Source organism: Rhyacophila brunnea, unplaced genomic scaffold, assembly GCF_057557595.1.
Source record: "Rhyacophila brunnea isolate RB1 unplaced genomic scaffold, BYU_Rbru_1.0 scaffold_20, whole genome shotgun sequence".
Taxonomy (NCBI): Eukaryota; Metazoa; Arthropoda; class Insecta; order Trichoptera; family Rhyacophilidae; genus Rhyacophila; species Rhyacophila brunnea.
Genome location: NW_028232860.1, coordinates 840,637 through 855,960, shown reverse-complemented (window position 1 = coordinate 855,960; position 15,324 = coordinate 840,637). Strand labels below are relative to the sequence as shown.

The 15,324-nt window shown below is 33.6% G+C and overlaps 2 protein-coding genes across 3 annotated transcripts in view; both read right to left on the bottom strand.

Annotated features, from left to right (window-relative positions):
• AMPdeam (AMP deaminase) overlaps positions 1-4,813 on the bottom strand; it is a 123,569-nt gene extending 118,756 nt beyond the window's left edge. The window contains exon 1 of one of the 2 annotated variants that reach the window (XM_085948458.1): positions 4,532-4,813. In XM_085948458.1, coding sequence (XP_085804584.1) covers positions 4,532-4,652 — 121 coding nt within the window. In that variant the 5' untranslated portion in view covers positions 4,653-4,813. The remainder of the gene's footprint in view (positions 1-4,531) is intronic. The other variant, XM_085948457.1, reaches the window with a different exon arrangement.
• Positions 4,814-12,111: 7,298 nt separating this feature from the next.
• ATPsynCF6 (ATP synthase, coupling factor 6) lies at positions 12,112-14,735 on the bottom strand. The gene is made up of 3 exons (XM_085947998.1): positions 14,706-14,735; positions 14,303-14,460; positions 12,112-12,448 (listed from the first exon to the last, which is right to left on the bottom strand). The coding sequence occupies exons 2-3, from the start codon at positions 14,458-14,460 to the stop codon at positions 12,274-12,276; spliced, it is 333 nt and encodes a 110-aa protein (XP_085804124.1). The 5' UTR covers positions 14,706-14,735; the 3' UTR covers positions 12,112-12,273.
• Between the last annotated feature and the right edge of the window lie 589 nt (positions 14,736-15,324).

The following is a 15,324-nucleotide window of genomic DNA, read 5'->3' as shown; positions in this document are numbered from 1 at the left end:
GATAAATTTTAAATTAGGTGTGCACTTGTCATTGCTGTTCACCAAGAACGTGACGTCCAAGGACGACGGAAGTAGACTAGACATCGCGAAAACGACAAAAAATTCTGTTAAAACTTTTATAGTAGGTAGGTACCTAATTAATACACTTTGTTTTCAATCAGTGAGATGATTTTTGTATTGGAAAGATATTTCCTGTATTACTAAGTTTAGGTAGCTATTTCTATACTTATATACCTAGTGATTCTCCCCGATTTGCCGCCTTTTGTGTAACTGCCGCCCCCAAGCGACGCTCAATCTGCCTACCCCCACGGGACGTCACTGTATGTATGTATGTTCATTTACGTGTAAAAGGTTAAAGGCTATACTTCGGTTGAGGCATGGTCTAAAAATATCGTGGCTAGGCGATGCGCAGATTGTGCAAATGACGCGTGCCGAACGAAATATAATTTGTCATAAAAATCCAACATGCGTCCATTTAATGTTATGTTTATTGTTATATTACTAATAATAATAATATATTCATTGAAATGTTTTCTTTTTTAAGTACATAGATACGTAAAGTTTTTTTAGTCATCTTTACACGATTTAAGAATATTTTCATCCGACGCCATGACAAAACAATTCGACGTGCGCACACCTCGACTATCGGTCTCCGATTGGCGACGAGTGAGAAATTTCGTCGCACCTACTGCTGAAAATTATTTGCCGTTTCACTGAAGTACGCTCTTAACAATTCTAAAATATTAAAACTACAATTATTAGGTAGGTAGGTATATTATATTTAATAGTTTCTGATGAAAAAACATTTTTAATGCAATATTTCTGCACATAGGTACAAGTTAAATGTTTGAACATAATAAAAACAAATAAAATGGCTTCTACTATATAAACACCACACATGCATGAAGTTTGATAGTTTTGTCAGAAAATATGACGTGGTTAGAGCGACGCCGAGCGAGAGAAAACGATGCAATAATCTTCATGTGAGAGCAGTCGGAAATTATAATGGGAACACTGATTAGGTCATCAGGTATATTTAACAGAAGTTAGAAGAAATGGCAATCTGGGCAATTTAAAGATTAATATGTTAAACGCGATGTATGCTGATATACAAGCATACGGTTTGACGACTTAGAATAACTATTAAAATTACACATTAAGTCTATCTTTGCATTTTTATCAAGTATTAATATAAGCATGCATAATGAATGGCTGAGCATGCATTTGATAAAAATTTGCTTTATCGCACCATTGTTATTGTTATTATCAATCTAAACGACTGAATGCAATGCATCTTTATCGCTCATTGTTTCAAACTTCCATCTAACGGATATTGTTTTATAGGTATCCAATTTTCTTATCAAACTAAATGTAATATTAATAATGTTTGTTTTATATAGAATCAAAATAGCTTTTCAATTAAATTTAATTCAACCTTATAGTATGACGCATCATCGACTGCATTCAATCACTGTATTAAATCAGACTGTTAACAATTAGTAATTATTGTTTAAAACATAATCTATTATATAGGTATATATAGAGTTGGGTTTCTGGAATTTCCCGACGGGAATTCTCGAGAAATTATCGGGATTTTCCATCCCGAATCTCGAGAATGGAAATTTTTAACATTTCGGGAAATCCCGGACCTCGAGAATCTTTTCTCGGGATTCGGTATTTCTTCATTATCAAATATTAATTGAAAAAACGATTTTCTATATGGAAAAAGTGGACAGAAAACACAAAATTTAAGGACTGATCGGGTCATTTAACACAATTAAGCCAACGTCGAATCAAAATGAGCGCAATTTTTGTAACATCAGGGAATTTTGTGTCTCAAAAGCGTACGCGATCGTCAGACGCAGCGATTGACAGTCTGTGTTTTTTGAAATTCTATTTTAATAAGTAATGTTTTTAATTATTTTTGTTTTCCTACTTCTATTTTGTTTGTCTTCTTACATAAATAAAAAAATCATATTTTTTTAGAATTTGTCTGTTTTTACACAGATTTTAGGACTTTTACAAGATTTTTGAAATTTCCCGATTTTTCGAGAATTTTTTTCTGGAATTCCCAAATCTCGGGATTGAGATTTTCCCGGGAAATACCCAACTCTAGGTATATTACCTTATAATAAACCCAGTTTAAATATAAATAGGTGTTTATATGAAGTTGATCCCGCCGTTCCATTTCCATAACAATACTTATGTACTAGTCAACTAGTGAAATGACTTCCCTGAGTGAAACATATTTTAATGCGATGTATGTGCATACACAAGTGATAAGTTTGGCCACGTAAAACGTAAAAAATACCATTTACCTAGTGATGAAACAATTCAATTCGATACTTATAAATATCATGGTGAAATAAAATGTAAAGGTTTCGCCGCTTTAAAATTATTTTGTAGACTGAGTAAGTATGATGTTAAATAATTGAATGATAAGAAATTATAAGATAAGCACACAATAATGAGTAATGTCAATACAGTAATACCACACTAATCAAGTAATCACCATTAGTGAGGTTGACAAAGTTGTGTGAGTAATAAATACCTATTACATCCATAGACAATAATAACATTTTAATATGAATGAATGAAATTAATACGGCAAATCGGCAACAATATTGGCGTTGTATTACAGTCGGAAGCAGTAAAGACATCGAAATTAGCCTGTCGAGGGGTTATTAAGGCGTCCATTATGTCGCCGTATAAACGTCTGGAAAACTTTGTTTAGCACGCAACGTCGCGTTTTTCGCCAAACATAGAGAATCTGCACTTCGCTACTATTCACGCCCCCTCTAAAAATGGAGTGCGCTACAGTCACGTCGGTACGATTAAAACATATATATATCAGAAATGGCAATAATTAATGATACAATTCCAAAAGGTTTTAAAAAATATTTGTTTATTAATTTGAAACCAAGTTTTTGTTAGTATATACCCATATTCTGAAAGATCTAAATATAACAGGTGTCAACTTTATTAATATTATTTATATTCATTTTAATAATACAATTATTTAAATAGCATGGCTCTTCTTTATTATATGGCATTAATTATCTTACTACTAACATTCAAGACATTGTTATATCACATAGGTATTTCGTACGTGATATTATGACAAGGTGTATGATCACGTATTGCAATAGATGAGAGATAATTCCAGCATGACGTCTTATTTATTGAATTTCAGTTGCGGTGTGCCAATAAATCGTATATGTTGTTACCAGAAACGTTCCGTGGGGATATGCATTGGACAGAAACTAATTTTCCCTCTTACATAATAACAGAGGATACAGGGTGTAAAGATGAGTTAATGTATATACCAGTATTTTTAACAATGATGTTTGATTTTTTTGCTGCGTTCATGGAGATGTTCTTACAAACTAAAGTCGTACATTGCCCACATTCAGTTTGGGCAACCATGAATACAATCTCATTTGCTGAAAACCGCTCCACACTAATCAGTAATCACTCGATACCCCACTTGCTGCATACCGTTTACTACCAATACGTCGACCAATGAATGGCTCCGGATACTTTATAAACTATCAGAAAATGTGTATGCATCACATCAATGTGAATTTAGTAAAAGGCTATGATTTTAAAGATTATTTTGCATTTTTCCCTTTAAAATAACGAGAAAATATTACTTTTAGCCATCTTTAAGCAGAATTGAATTCATTTTCAGTTAATTCTGTTTTGTATGGAAAGTATTTCAGAAAAATCCGTAAAAAGTAAAAGACTATTATTGGTTGCTAAGGGGGTGATCCTAGCAACTAAATTATTAATATATACGTGCGTTACTATGGAATTCAAAATGAAATGTCAAAATGACATTTCAGTATTCTATAATATAGAATACTATTTGAGAATACTATAGAATACAAATATTATTTGTTTTTTATTTACTTCATATTATCAAGTACAAGTTTGAGCATATTGAGCATAGTAATTCAACAGAAAATTTAAAAACGTATATAAAAAGTTCTTTTTATCTTGTAATTATTACTAATAATTATTGCTTCCGTATGATACACCTGTATTTATCGTGAAGGTGTATAAAAGTATAGTATATATATATATATATATATATATACATTAACATTAAACATAATACACGTGTTTATTATGTACCTGTGTCGACGTACATTTTTATTATTCCGTTTTTTGGCGAATATAAAATAATTATTAAAGATTTAATTTGTAAAACTCATGATACGGATGATGAAGAATAACAATATGTCAATCGACTTAATCTAGTAGGTAACGGATTATAAAATTCCAATGATTGTGTTTACGAAAATATTCATTTTGAGCCCTTGGGAGATAAAAAGAGCCTATCTAACTGGCGTGATTATAGTACACACCCATAACACAAGGCGAAAAATCGATCGCCATAAAATGAAAGCATTTCACACCAAATTATAATAGTATATATAAGACAACCTAAATAATCAATTGGAGTAGTTTTTAATTATAACTAACATCAGCCACACACCTATGTTATTGTTTCATTTTGAAAACTCACCTGCCCTTTTGGAAGGAGCTCGGCTGGATCTGCTCGTTGTCGAACTGTCACCGTCCCCTTCGACATCGACGTCAAAGGAAAACGGGAATTTCTCAGTGGATCCGACGTAGGGCTCCGCCATTATTTAAACGGACACTTCTGTGTAATGTTTGCCGTGAATAATGCCGATTGACACGGTATTCGTTAGTCAGATAAGCGGTTTTAGCTGAGGTCTTTGTTGCAGATGTGACGAACAGCTGATCAATGAGAACACGCGATGTTCAATAACATCGCGCCCGGCGTGTCAAGGTGTCAAACGACAGCCAGTTCTACCAACGCCACGGCGAAAAAAAACACAACCCTTATCGCACTTCTTTTCAATACTGACAAATAACATTATTATTTGTTGACAACAATATTATAATAATATCAGTCATGAAATACATAAAAGTCGTCTTTATATACTTCACATAAATTATAATTACGACAACCACCTGGATGACAATCCTTCAATTTATTGAGTAGGATGTCATTTTGATTTATTTTATTTTGAAAAATCCACAGTAGGTACCTACCTACCTAACGTCCTTTATTTTGAAAATCAAAGAGCTAAGAGTAAGTTTACATCGATTCTGGGCGAATGTTTTTAAAAGTTGAAACTTAAAAACAAGGTTTAAAATCCTACGAAATTTTTTCTCAGACTTACCTATGAAAAACTAAAACCGATTAAGTAGGTATCTCGAATGATTCAAAATAATTATAAATTTAATGTCCTCTAGTTTACAATGGCTGGGGGGGGGGCCGACGGCTGACAGGGCTCTAGCCTGGGGGCCCGGGCTCAGTAGGGGCCCGGCAAAAGTGAGTCAACCAGATAAGTGAGATAAACACACAAATTTGCTTCAATAGTAAAAAAAAAAGTCGCCTGTGGTGCTATTTTCCTCCGATAGTTTTATTTATAATTATGTAGTTGTGCGATACAATTTTTGTGTATCGATACTCGACAACTCCATAATTCAAATGGGCGTATTAAAATGTAAAATAAACACTAAATATATACATTAATTTTACCGCATACACCATTTGGAAATCGCTAAAGGAGCGTCAAACTGTCTTTATCTGTATCGTATAGATAAGGGGGCCCGCCAAAAATCCTAGCCCGGGGGCCCGCTTCAGGATGTGGGGGCCATGGACTGGTCACCTATTACAATCCAAAAATCCCGTAATTATAAAAAAAAGTCCTTAGATGCTGATTAATTCTTATATTATATTATTCATAGTATCCCCCTATTTTTTTATTGTCAAATTCAAAGAATTTTATATGAAAGTCAGTCAGACATTAGCCATGTGGCCTAAAGGGGTTAGTAAATGAGCAACTTTTTACGGTAATATAATACAGCAATTTTGTTGCCGCTAATAGTTCACCAAAACACGACAATAGTAGTCTACGTTTCTATCTATTGCCCATGCTTTCTGGCAGCATGGTTGGTCGATATATCGAATATCGAACGCAATCGAAAATACGGCGATAATTGCTATATAAATCTATTTCATTCTCGCTCAGCTCTATATATGCATCTATGTTTGAACTCACCCCTAGCAACAAGAAAAACATTGTAGTGACAGCCGATTCGACAATACATTATTATAACTTTTCACTGTGTCGTTATTAATATTATTATGGTGTTATTACTAATCGTCAATTCATACTACGTACAATGAATAAATGGACAAACGACAGGTCATTGAAGCTTATTAATGAGATATATTTACATCCTGAGCTGTGGAAATTGGAAGCCAAACTATATAATGATCCAAATATGAAAAGGCCAACTGTCAAAGCTGCACAAATGTCTGGATGTGGGATAATGTGAACAATTGAAAAGTTGAAAACCCTGAATAAATACATTTAACTCCTGTATGAGTCTACAGTTGCCAAAAATCGAAGAGTGATTAGTAGTATTGTATTAATCGGACTTGCTTTCTTCATAACTATTGTATCTACTTTCTTTTTCACAATAATTATATTTAACAAATACCTACTCAAATCAATTATTGACATTCTTGTAAAGTTTTAAAATAAATAATTATCAATAACTAATTCCTGGTTTATATTACGTTTTCACGTTTGTTTAAGTAGGGCCAGATTCAAATCCCTCTTTTATTTTGGGTATGTTTATGTGATTATTCAGGACGATATATGCTTCCGAAATTTCATTGTCGGCGGTTGTTGCTTTATCTCACGTGTACGCACAAAATACATTGGTCTCAGTTGCCCGACACTGATGTCGTGTCATATTACATTGCCCAGCAACTAGGCAATAGTTTCATCATTTCTTTGGCAATTGTATCAGCAATCTACAATTTTTGATGGGATTTTACGGGCCCCTTAAGGGTTTGCTGCTGGGCTAGGAGCTTGAAAAAAGGCTATAAATTACCCCATTATGACTTTCATCCTATCTCGAGGCAGTACTATAAAATGCTATGTTGTATTGATTTTTTGGAAAAACAAAAGTACCTAATAATGAAGCAGTATTATATACTATTATTATTTTTGTTTTACCATAGTTATTGTAAAGATCTACCATCGTAAGTTGGCAGCCGGTCGAATTTGAAACTAAAATTGTCTATCGAGGATAAATTTGTTACAAATGCCATTTAATTTTACAACATGTTTCTCGAATTATAGATTGCATAATATTTGTACAGAAATCTACTACCAATAAAAAAATATAAATTACCATTTTTTTGTTAGTTATGGTAATATTCTCAATGTCATACTAGCGCCCTCGCTGAAATGCCAATTTATGATGGTAGATCTATAGTACTACTAACACCCGCACTATGTTAACGCAACGATGATGATGTATTATACGGAAACCGAGATAATTGATTTTAAAGATTTGCCTGTTCCTAAGTAAGCCATTCCTGAGTAAAGCTACGCTGGAGTGCTTTTGGCCGCCTGAATAATGTCTTCAGAAGTGACCTCCCACTGTGCCAAAAGCGCAAAGTGTGCTTCCCGTAATCACATATGCGTGTGAAACATGGACCCTAAGTAAAAGAGAGATCCAGAAACTTGGAGTAGCACAACGTGGTATGGAGAGGTGCATGCTGGGCATAACACGTAAGGACAAAAAGAGGAATGATTGGATAAGGGAACAGACAAGGGTTTGCGATGTAATAGAGTTTGCTAAAAACCTTAAATGGAAATGGGCTGGACACACAGCTCGAAGAAAGGACAATCGTTGGACAAAATTTAGTCATCCAGTGGTATCCAAGAGGTACAAAACGTCCGCAAGATTGACCTAGAGGCCGCTGGATCAATGAAATGATAAAGTTCTGCAGAAGTACGTGGCAACGCAACGCACAGGACCGAGAGAACTGGAATCAGTTTGGAGAGGCCTTCATCCAGCAGTGGATAGATTCAGGCTGATGATGATGATGAAGTTAATATTCATAGGATCGACGTAATAATGCTTAATTCAAAAGACTCTCAAGGTACATGGATTTATATGTTTGTCTGTTTAAATGTTTAATATTTAATTGAAAGGTTCTATTCTTTAAAGATGCAGATCCCAAGTGGAGTGGATTCTGAAATTCAAGACGAACTGAAGAACGTGCATAACGCCACCTGTTGACTAAATTGGAAATCTTCACAGCTGAAAATTATGTGTTTTCAAGAAAAAATAAATATTTAGGCATATAAATCCTCGATGAGATTACCCTATAACCTAATTTCTTTCCCGTCTACAGGTATGAACAAGGACCATGAGCTCTTTGTCAATAATTGACAATCACGAGAATAAAACTCAATTTTGTTGTAGTTCCTCTAACTATATCTACATTATAATCAAATTTTAAAAAAAACTACTAAAAAGACACTATAATGATCTTTAATTGTTTTTATCGAAATGTTGTTTTCTCAACACAAACATGCTACCTGTGTCACTGTATGGCTGTGATACATGGCATCTTACCATGCTTAAAAAGTCTTGACAATTGAGCTTTTCCACGCGCGACGTTGTACTTGCCATATGCCCCAATGTTGGCGTATAATAGGGTGAATTATCCATAAAGACTTTGATTACAGGAAATCAATAACTGGAGAAAAAGAGCTGAAGACCGAGCAAATCGGAGGAGTCTGCTTGAGGAAGTCATGGTCCATCCTGTAGTGTAGTGCCACAAAAATAGAATAAACCGTCATATTTTTGGATTTTCTAATTTCTCAACCCATATTTCATGATTTTCCTACTAACCATTATTTCTATTGAACTCACATACATAATTATTTAAAAACATCTCAGATATATACCTAAGAAAAATATTTTTTGTTTTAATACAATGCCTGACGGGATTTGAACCTGTAACCACTGGATTCACATCAATGTGCTTTATTATTGCTAATTTTTTCTAGTAGGTATATAATTATCTGAGGTGTTTTCAAATTATGTATGTTCAATATAAAGAATGTTATATTCTCAAATCTTGTGAATTATTCGTTGAATAAAAGAAATAATTTATTATATTATTTCAACATTTGCCAGAAGTTAGTTTTCTAGCCTTTCAGAAGTAGAGAATATATTATTTAAAAAAAAATTCAATTCTGTTTCCAGGGCTCAAGTTATTTCACATTTTAACAAAAAAGTGGTAGTAATTCTACTGTATGTATAAAGTTTTGCACTTTTTCTTATATAATTGATTTTGTCATGAAAACATGTTGAGGCAATATTTATCTTTAGTCAATTTAAATGTTTAATCCGGAATAATAATGTTAATGTCTGTTCGTATATATGTTACCCCGAATGTGCGAAATTGACTATTACATGAAATGGGCAAAATTTTGCCTAATTCATGTAATAGTCAAGCCCGTTGCCTTATTCATGAATTAGGTAAATTACCTGCCGAGTGCGTGAATTCTCCAGGGTATGGAATTCTTAAACTGTCAACATGACAGTAGAAAAAGTAAATTTAATAAGGATGGTTTTATTAGTTATAATTGGACATAATATAATATTATTAGGTTAGTTTAGGTTAGGTTTTGTAATTCTGAATTCAACTGAATGTCCATTTTGAGGTTAGCTAACAAGTGTCAACAAACTATCGAATCGTACTATTACAAACAAACAATCGACCATTGCACGATTGATACCCAAGCACGAATCAAATCGTGAAAATACCTTTTAATAAAATTCTTCCGTTATCATATTATAGTTCTAGATTGTTTTGGGTATAGTAAATGGATATGAACGTCATTGTAGTTATTGATTGGTATATTTTTATATAATCAATGACATTTGACACATTTGGTTTAGTTGCAAAAAACACCACTGTAGCGCTACTATCTAATTTGCCCAATGCATGAACTAGGCAGAAAAATTACTGCCGAATTCACGCACTCGGCAGATATTTTGCCTAATTCATGAATAAGGTAACGGGCTTGCATTTTTCATGATTTAGGCAAAATTTTGCCCATTTCATGTAATAGTCAATTTCGCACATTCGGTGTAACATATATTTTAAAAACAATATTTATCATTTTAGTATGAAAGTGTTCGCGAAAAACTAAAGAACAGTGTTGATGAGATAATATTTCACACATTTTCATCATTTTATGTGTATTTCATGTGTTTAATGTGATTTATCTTATTCCAAAACTAGCTGGCCTACACAGGTCTTCAATTTGCCCAACAATAAAAAGGTTAATATTGCTATTTCAAACTATGGATTCTACATTACAGTAGATTAGTAAAACCTCGAGTCGGACTTTGATTATCCGGATTTGCTTTTGATTATGAGTACCATATGAATATGTATAAGAAAAGGGTACAATTTAAAAAATATATCGTCTCTGTTCTGGCAGAACACACTAACTGGAGAATACTAGTTTTGAGAAATTTGACTTTGAAGTTGTTAAAATGTTTGAAATGGTCTATCATGTGAGTTTATTAAGTAATCGTAAAAAGGATGACTTTAAAATAAAAACTGTTTATTTATTAAGAAGGTTTTCAGACGGTAAAGTTTGAAATAAGGAACATTTTTGTATAACTAACTCAACATGTCATTTTTTCGAATTAGTGTCTTCTGCCAGAACAGTGACGATATATCGTCGGTGTTTTGTAAAAAGGGCGAATTAACCAAAATGCTACTTTACAGGAGGAGGGTTTTTAACTTTTGACATTTATTTGTTTTTTACATGTAGATGATTATAAATATTTAACAAGTTTATAATAAAGCTTAGAAAGAATACTGTCATTATAATAGGTATTATTATATAATATTTTAAAAGGCCTAATATGTCATATTTGCTTTTTATTTCGTAATTTTAATTAATTTAATTTTAGTCGATTATCGTTTTTAAGTACTTTCCTGTGGAGATAAAAATTCGCCGTTTTTACACAACAAAGCTAGTGGGGTACATATTGTATTTTCATTAAAATCTCGATTTCGCCAAAATGGTTGATTCGCCCTTTTTACAAAACACCGACGATATAAAGGTGAATTTCCAAAAACTGCTATTAAAAGTATTAATTCTAGAAGTAAAAAAGATGTTTTATTATATTTCCGATTATCCAGATTATCTTCATCCCCAATTATCCCAGATAATCGAGGTTCTAGTGTATATAAAAAAAAATTATAACTAACTCATACAAAAGAAATATCGATGATCCCCTGACGTCCAGCATTTGGAAAACTACGATAATATAACGTCAAGAGTGCAGTGGCGACCGGTGGGTTATTTTACTGGGAGTTCACTTTTTTTTAAAGTATGTTATTGTTCATTTGTATGAGAAATCCATTCTTCTGTTTTTCATCGACACAAATTTTTCAATCACACGTTTGTTGAAGTCAGGAATCTCTTGTATCATTCTTTTTTCGATACTGAGCAAACATAATGAGTTCAATCTTGGTTGCGTGATGATGTTTCTGCTGAAACACTTGATCTGTTGGAGTGTGGAAAAACATCTTTCATTTTGCACTGATGTCATCGGAACAGTGCAAATTAAGTTTAATAGAACTGTTTCAATAAATGTGTCAATAAGATTTTTTTCTATTAAAATGTTTAATAATCCTGAGGCACCATCAGCATTATAAAAAATATCAAAGCTGTAAATAACAGACAATTCATTTCGACATAATACGAATTCACGTTCGGGAGGTTTGAGCGGCGCTCCAAGAAAACAAATTCACCTATAGAAATATTATATGAGTATCACTATTTCACGCTACCGGCTACAGACGAACATTATTGCTGTCACACTCATTATCATTACAAAGCATATTTACTTGAGCGCTTTGGGAATGCGCTCCCGTGAACATTGTATTTATTTAAAATAGCCGGTTAAAAACACATTAGAATTTGTTTTTGTATATGAATTAATGACTACGGTAATAGATCAGAACACTTTTAATAAATCAATTAATATAAATGAAATATTTAAAAAAAAAAAAAAAAAAAAAAACCTATAAATTGAGTGGGTGTACAGCGCTCTAGCGCTCTCAAGGGCGCATCGCCACTGCAAGAGTGATTATCACAGTTGCAACAAATTGACATTAGAACTTATGCCCTGGAATCATAGTCAGAGTCAGTGAATAAAAGACACAAGTTTAAACTTAAAAACAATTTTATTTGAATGTAGAGCACAAAGTATTTCCGAGCATTATAACAATCTATTTATAAATATTGAACGATACTTTACAGATTTACGAAGTGTTGGGCTACATCGGTGCTATAGTTTGAACAATATATTACATTAAATTATACAGATTTACTTGGCAACAGCCTGTTGATCGATCGGGTCCAAGGTGGGCTCTTCGAACTTGAATGTGGGGAATTTAGTCATGTCGGTGCCGCCGTCTCCTCCATAAGCCTTAGCCAGTTTTTCTAATTCACTTTTCATCTCGCGTTCGATTTCGGGGGTGGGGTCCACTAGTTTTCCGCCGCTGAAAGGAATAAAATAATATAAACAATAAACATCAGTAAAACAAAATTAATAACAGCGATATTAAAAATAGCGACAACAAACATAAATTTTGTAATTAACAGTGAACCAATTGAACGCATGACCCAATATAAACATTTAGGGGTATGAGAAATGGGACCATGATAGCAGTCTAACGAAATAAAAACAAGAATTGATATAGCAAGGAGTGCCTTTCTAAAAATGCGATGCCTCCTTATCAGTCCAGACTTTAACCAAGACCTGAGACAGCGTATGGTTCTATGTTATGTCCTTCCAATCATTTTTTTTGGCATGGAAGTATGGACACTATACCAGGAGATATCACTTCAGGTCTTTGAGATGTGGCTATAGACGTATCCTCAAAACTCCTTGAACCGACCGGGTGACAAATGTTAACATCCTTAAACAAATGAGAAAGGGTCGAGAAGTTATGTGTACTTAGTATCATAACCAGAAACTACACAGTACCTTTGATTACATGAGATGACAAAAGTACAGCATTTGCCAACTCATTATGCAAGATAAGTAAGTGTAGCAGTTGAAGATTAGTGCAAACAGAACTGTTCTAGGGAGCAGATTATAAAGCAGTGGTTCTTAAAGTCAATTGACATATTGAGCGGGTCATGAAATATTTTCAATGACAATATCTTTGAGATAATTACATACAATGTATTACAAATGTACAAACATCATTTTAAAAACCTTCATGTCAAAAGTAAAACTTCTAGGTATTCAGAATTACCTAAATCTTATTGTGGAGCCTCCCTACTGAATACAATGACAACATACTGTATTTATATCTGGCAACACTTTCAGACAAAGCTTCTGTTTTTATAATACATAGATTGAACTTTGAATAGTGCTTGTATGCGTGCATGGATTTACTATCAGCAATAGCGTGTAAATTAAACTATCGCAATGATAACTGTTTCCACACAAAAGAGCTAACTCCTTGAAGCATAAGCGAATACGTTTGTTGTCGTTGTGTGCTGCTATTTGACAGGTTCTGACAAGTTGTGAAAAAATGTCAAAATGCGCTCTGAGTGGGGTAGTTAATATTTTTTCTGGCAGGTTCGCCACTATCGTTCAACTCCATATGTCTGCGCAAGTTGCAACTATCACATGATAATTAAGAACCCACTAAACATTTTTCAATCCATGCATGTAGTCTTGCAACTTGCATGGTAATACGTGTTACTAATGCATTTATGGTCGCGATAATACGCCACTAGTAAACCCATGCACGTGTAAAAGAGCTATAAATGACGCATGAATATTTTGTCAATATTAATAACCTGCAAGAACAATTCATTGAAATACAAAATGACGAAGCACTTCTTAGTGTTGTATTCTGATTGAAGTTAAAAAAAACTATAAAGCTAACATTGTAGTGAATGTAGGTACTATTATTGCCATTAATAGTGAAGAGATCACCCCTTTTTAATGCAGTTATCAGTAACAAGCCATTGAATATTTGCTTCTTTACTGGTCCATAATATTTCATACGAAATAAATAACCTAACCAACATAAACTAATAATCTAGACTGATCGAACTGGCTTGACATCATCGTGCACTGTTTAAATATTTTACTTTAATAATTGTTGCTATATTAGATATGTTACTTCAAACGTTCATTTCGCAGAGTTCCAATTAAGAGTATGTTACAATGCATTATTTAATACTAAAGAAATCAAACTCAACTTGTAGTCAAGATAACCTAATTGGCTAATCTGGTAGAAGTGAAAAGAATGTTTATTTAATAATTTAATTACCGTCAGACTCAGGGGATATCTAATAAGGATAAATATATAGTAATAATACAAGGTTCTTACGTGCTTTTCTGTTTGTATTCCCGAACTTTATTGACGAATAGCTGTTGGATGGGGTCTGTAGCCTTCTGTAATGAAGGGGCCATAACGCCAAGATTTCTGGAGGAAATCAACGCCCCGCGGATCGCCGACACACCGCTCAAAAGTTTAGTGGATAACATCTAGAAGTTAAAAGTAAATACAGGTTATTTAAGACAAATAAATCCTCTTGTAAAATTTGATAGATCGCGGATATTACATAATGTCAAAAAAACTTTAGTCGGTCATAATTACTGTAGACCGATAACCTGGCAAGCAATCAATAAAGATATGACTGCTAGTTATTTTTCCAGATGTATCATTATCAAAATAAGATCACAGAATATTAATAAAATATAAATATAAAATCATTTTGACATAACCTCACCTTCCGTCAGCTCAAAAATGGCGATAGACTAGTCAGCAGGGCTGACAACCGTATCACGCGAAAAAATATTTTCTCTATACATTTTGTACAATCTGAGTTACTTGCACATTTTAAAAAATACAACCAGTTTAAGAGTTTCTACCGTTTTGTGGCCATTTAAAATTAATAAAATGAACGCTGTTCGCAGCTTTTCCAATTAAATAGTATCTTTTCAAATTAATTAGATATTTTTTAAAACAAAATACCGCTATTTTCCAGTTTATTTCAAGCGCTGTATGTCTCCATGTTTCACTTTAGTCTAGGTACCTAATTGTTAGAATACGCTAGGTTTTTTTTTTATTCATGTCATTTTTATTCTCTTCTTCTTGGTCGTGCACTCATCGCTGAGGATCTTGACCACATTTAAATTTCGCCATCCTTTGCGCGACCAAGACTTTCCATCCTTCTCGATCTTTCGCTTCTCTCAGGGCAGAAAGGATGGTGCCCCCCAGTCAGCTCTTTCACTTGGTCGCTCCATCGCGCAGACGCTCTTCCTCTGCTTCGCCTTCCCTGGAGGCTACCGAAAACTACCAGTCTCTCCAGGTTGTCCGGTCCGCGCCTGATAATATGTCCAAAAAAC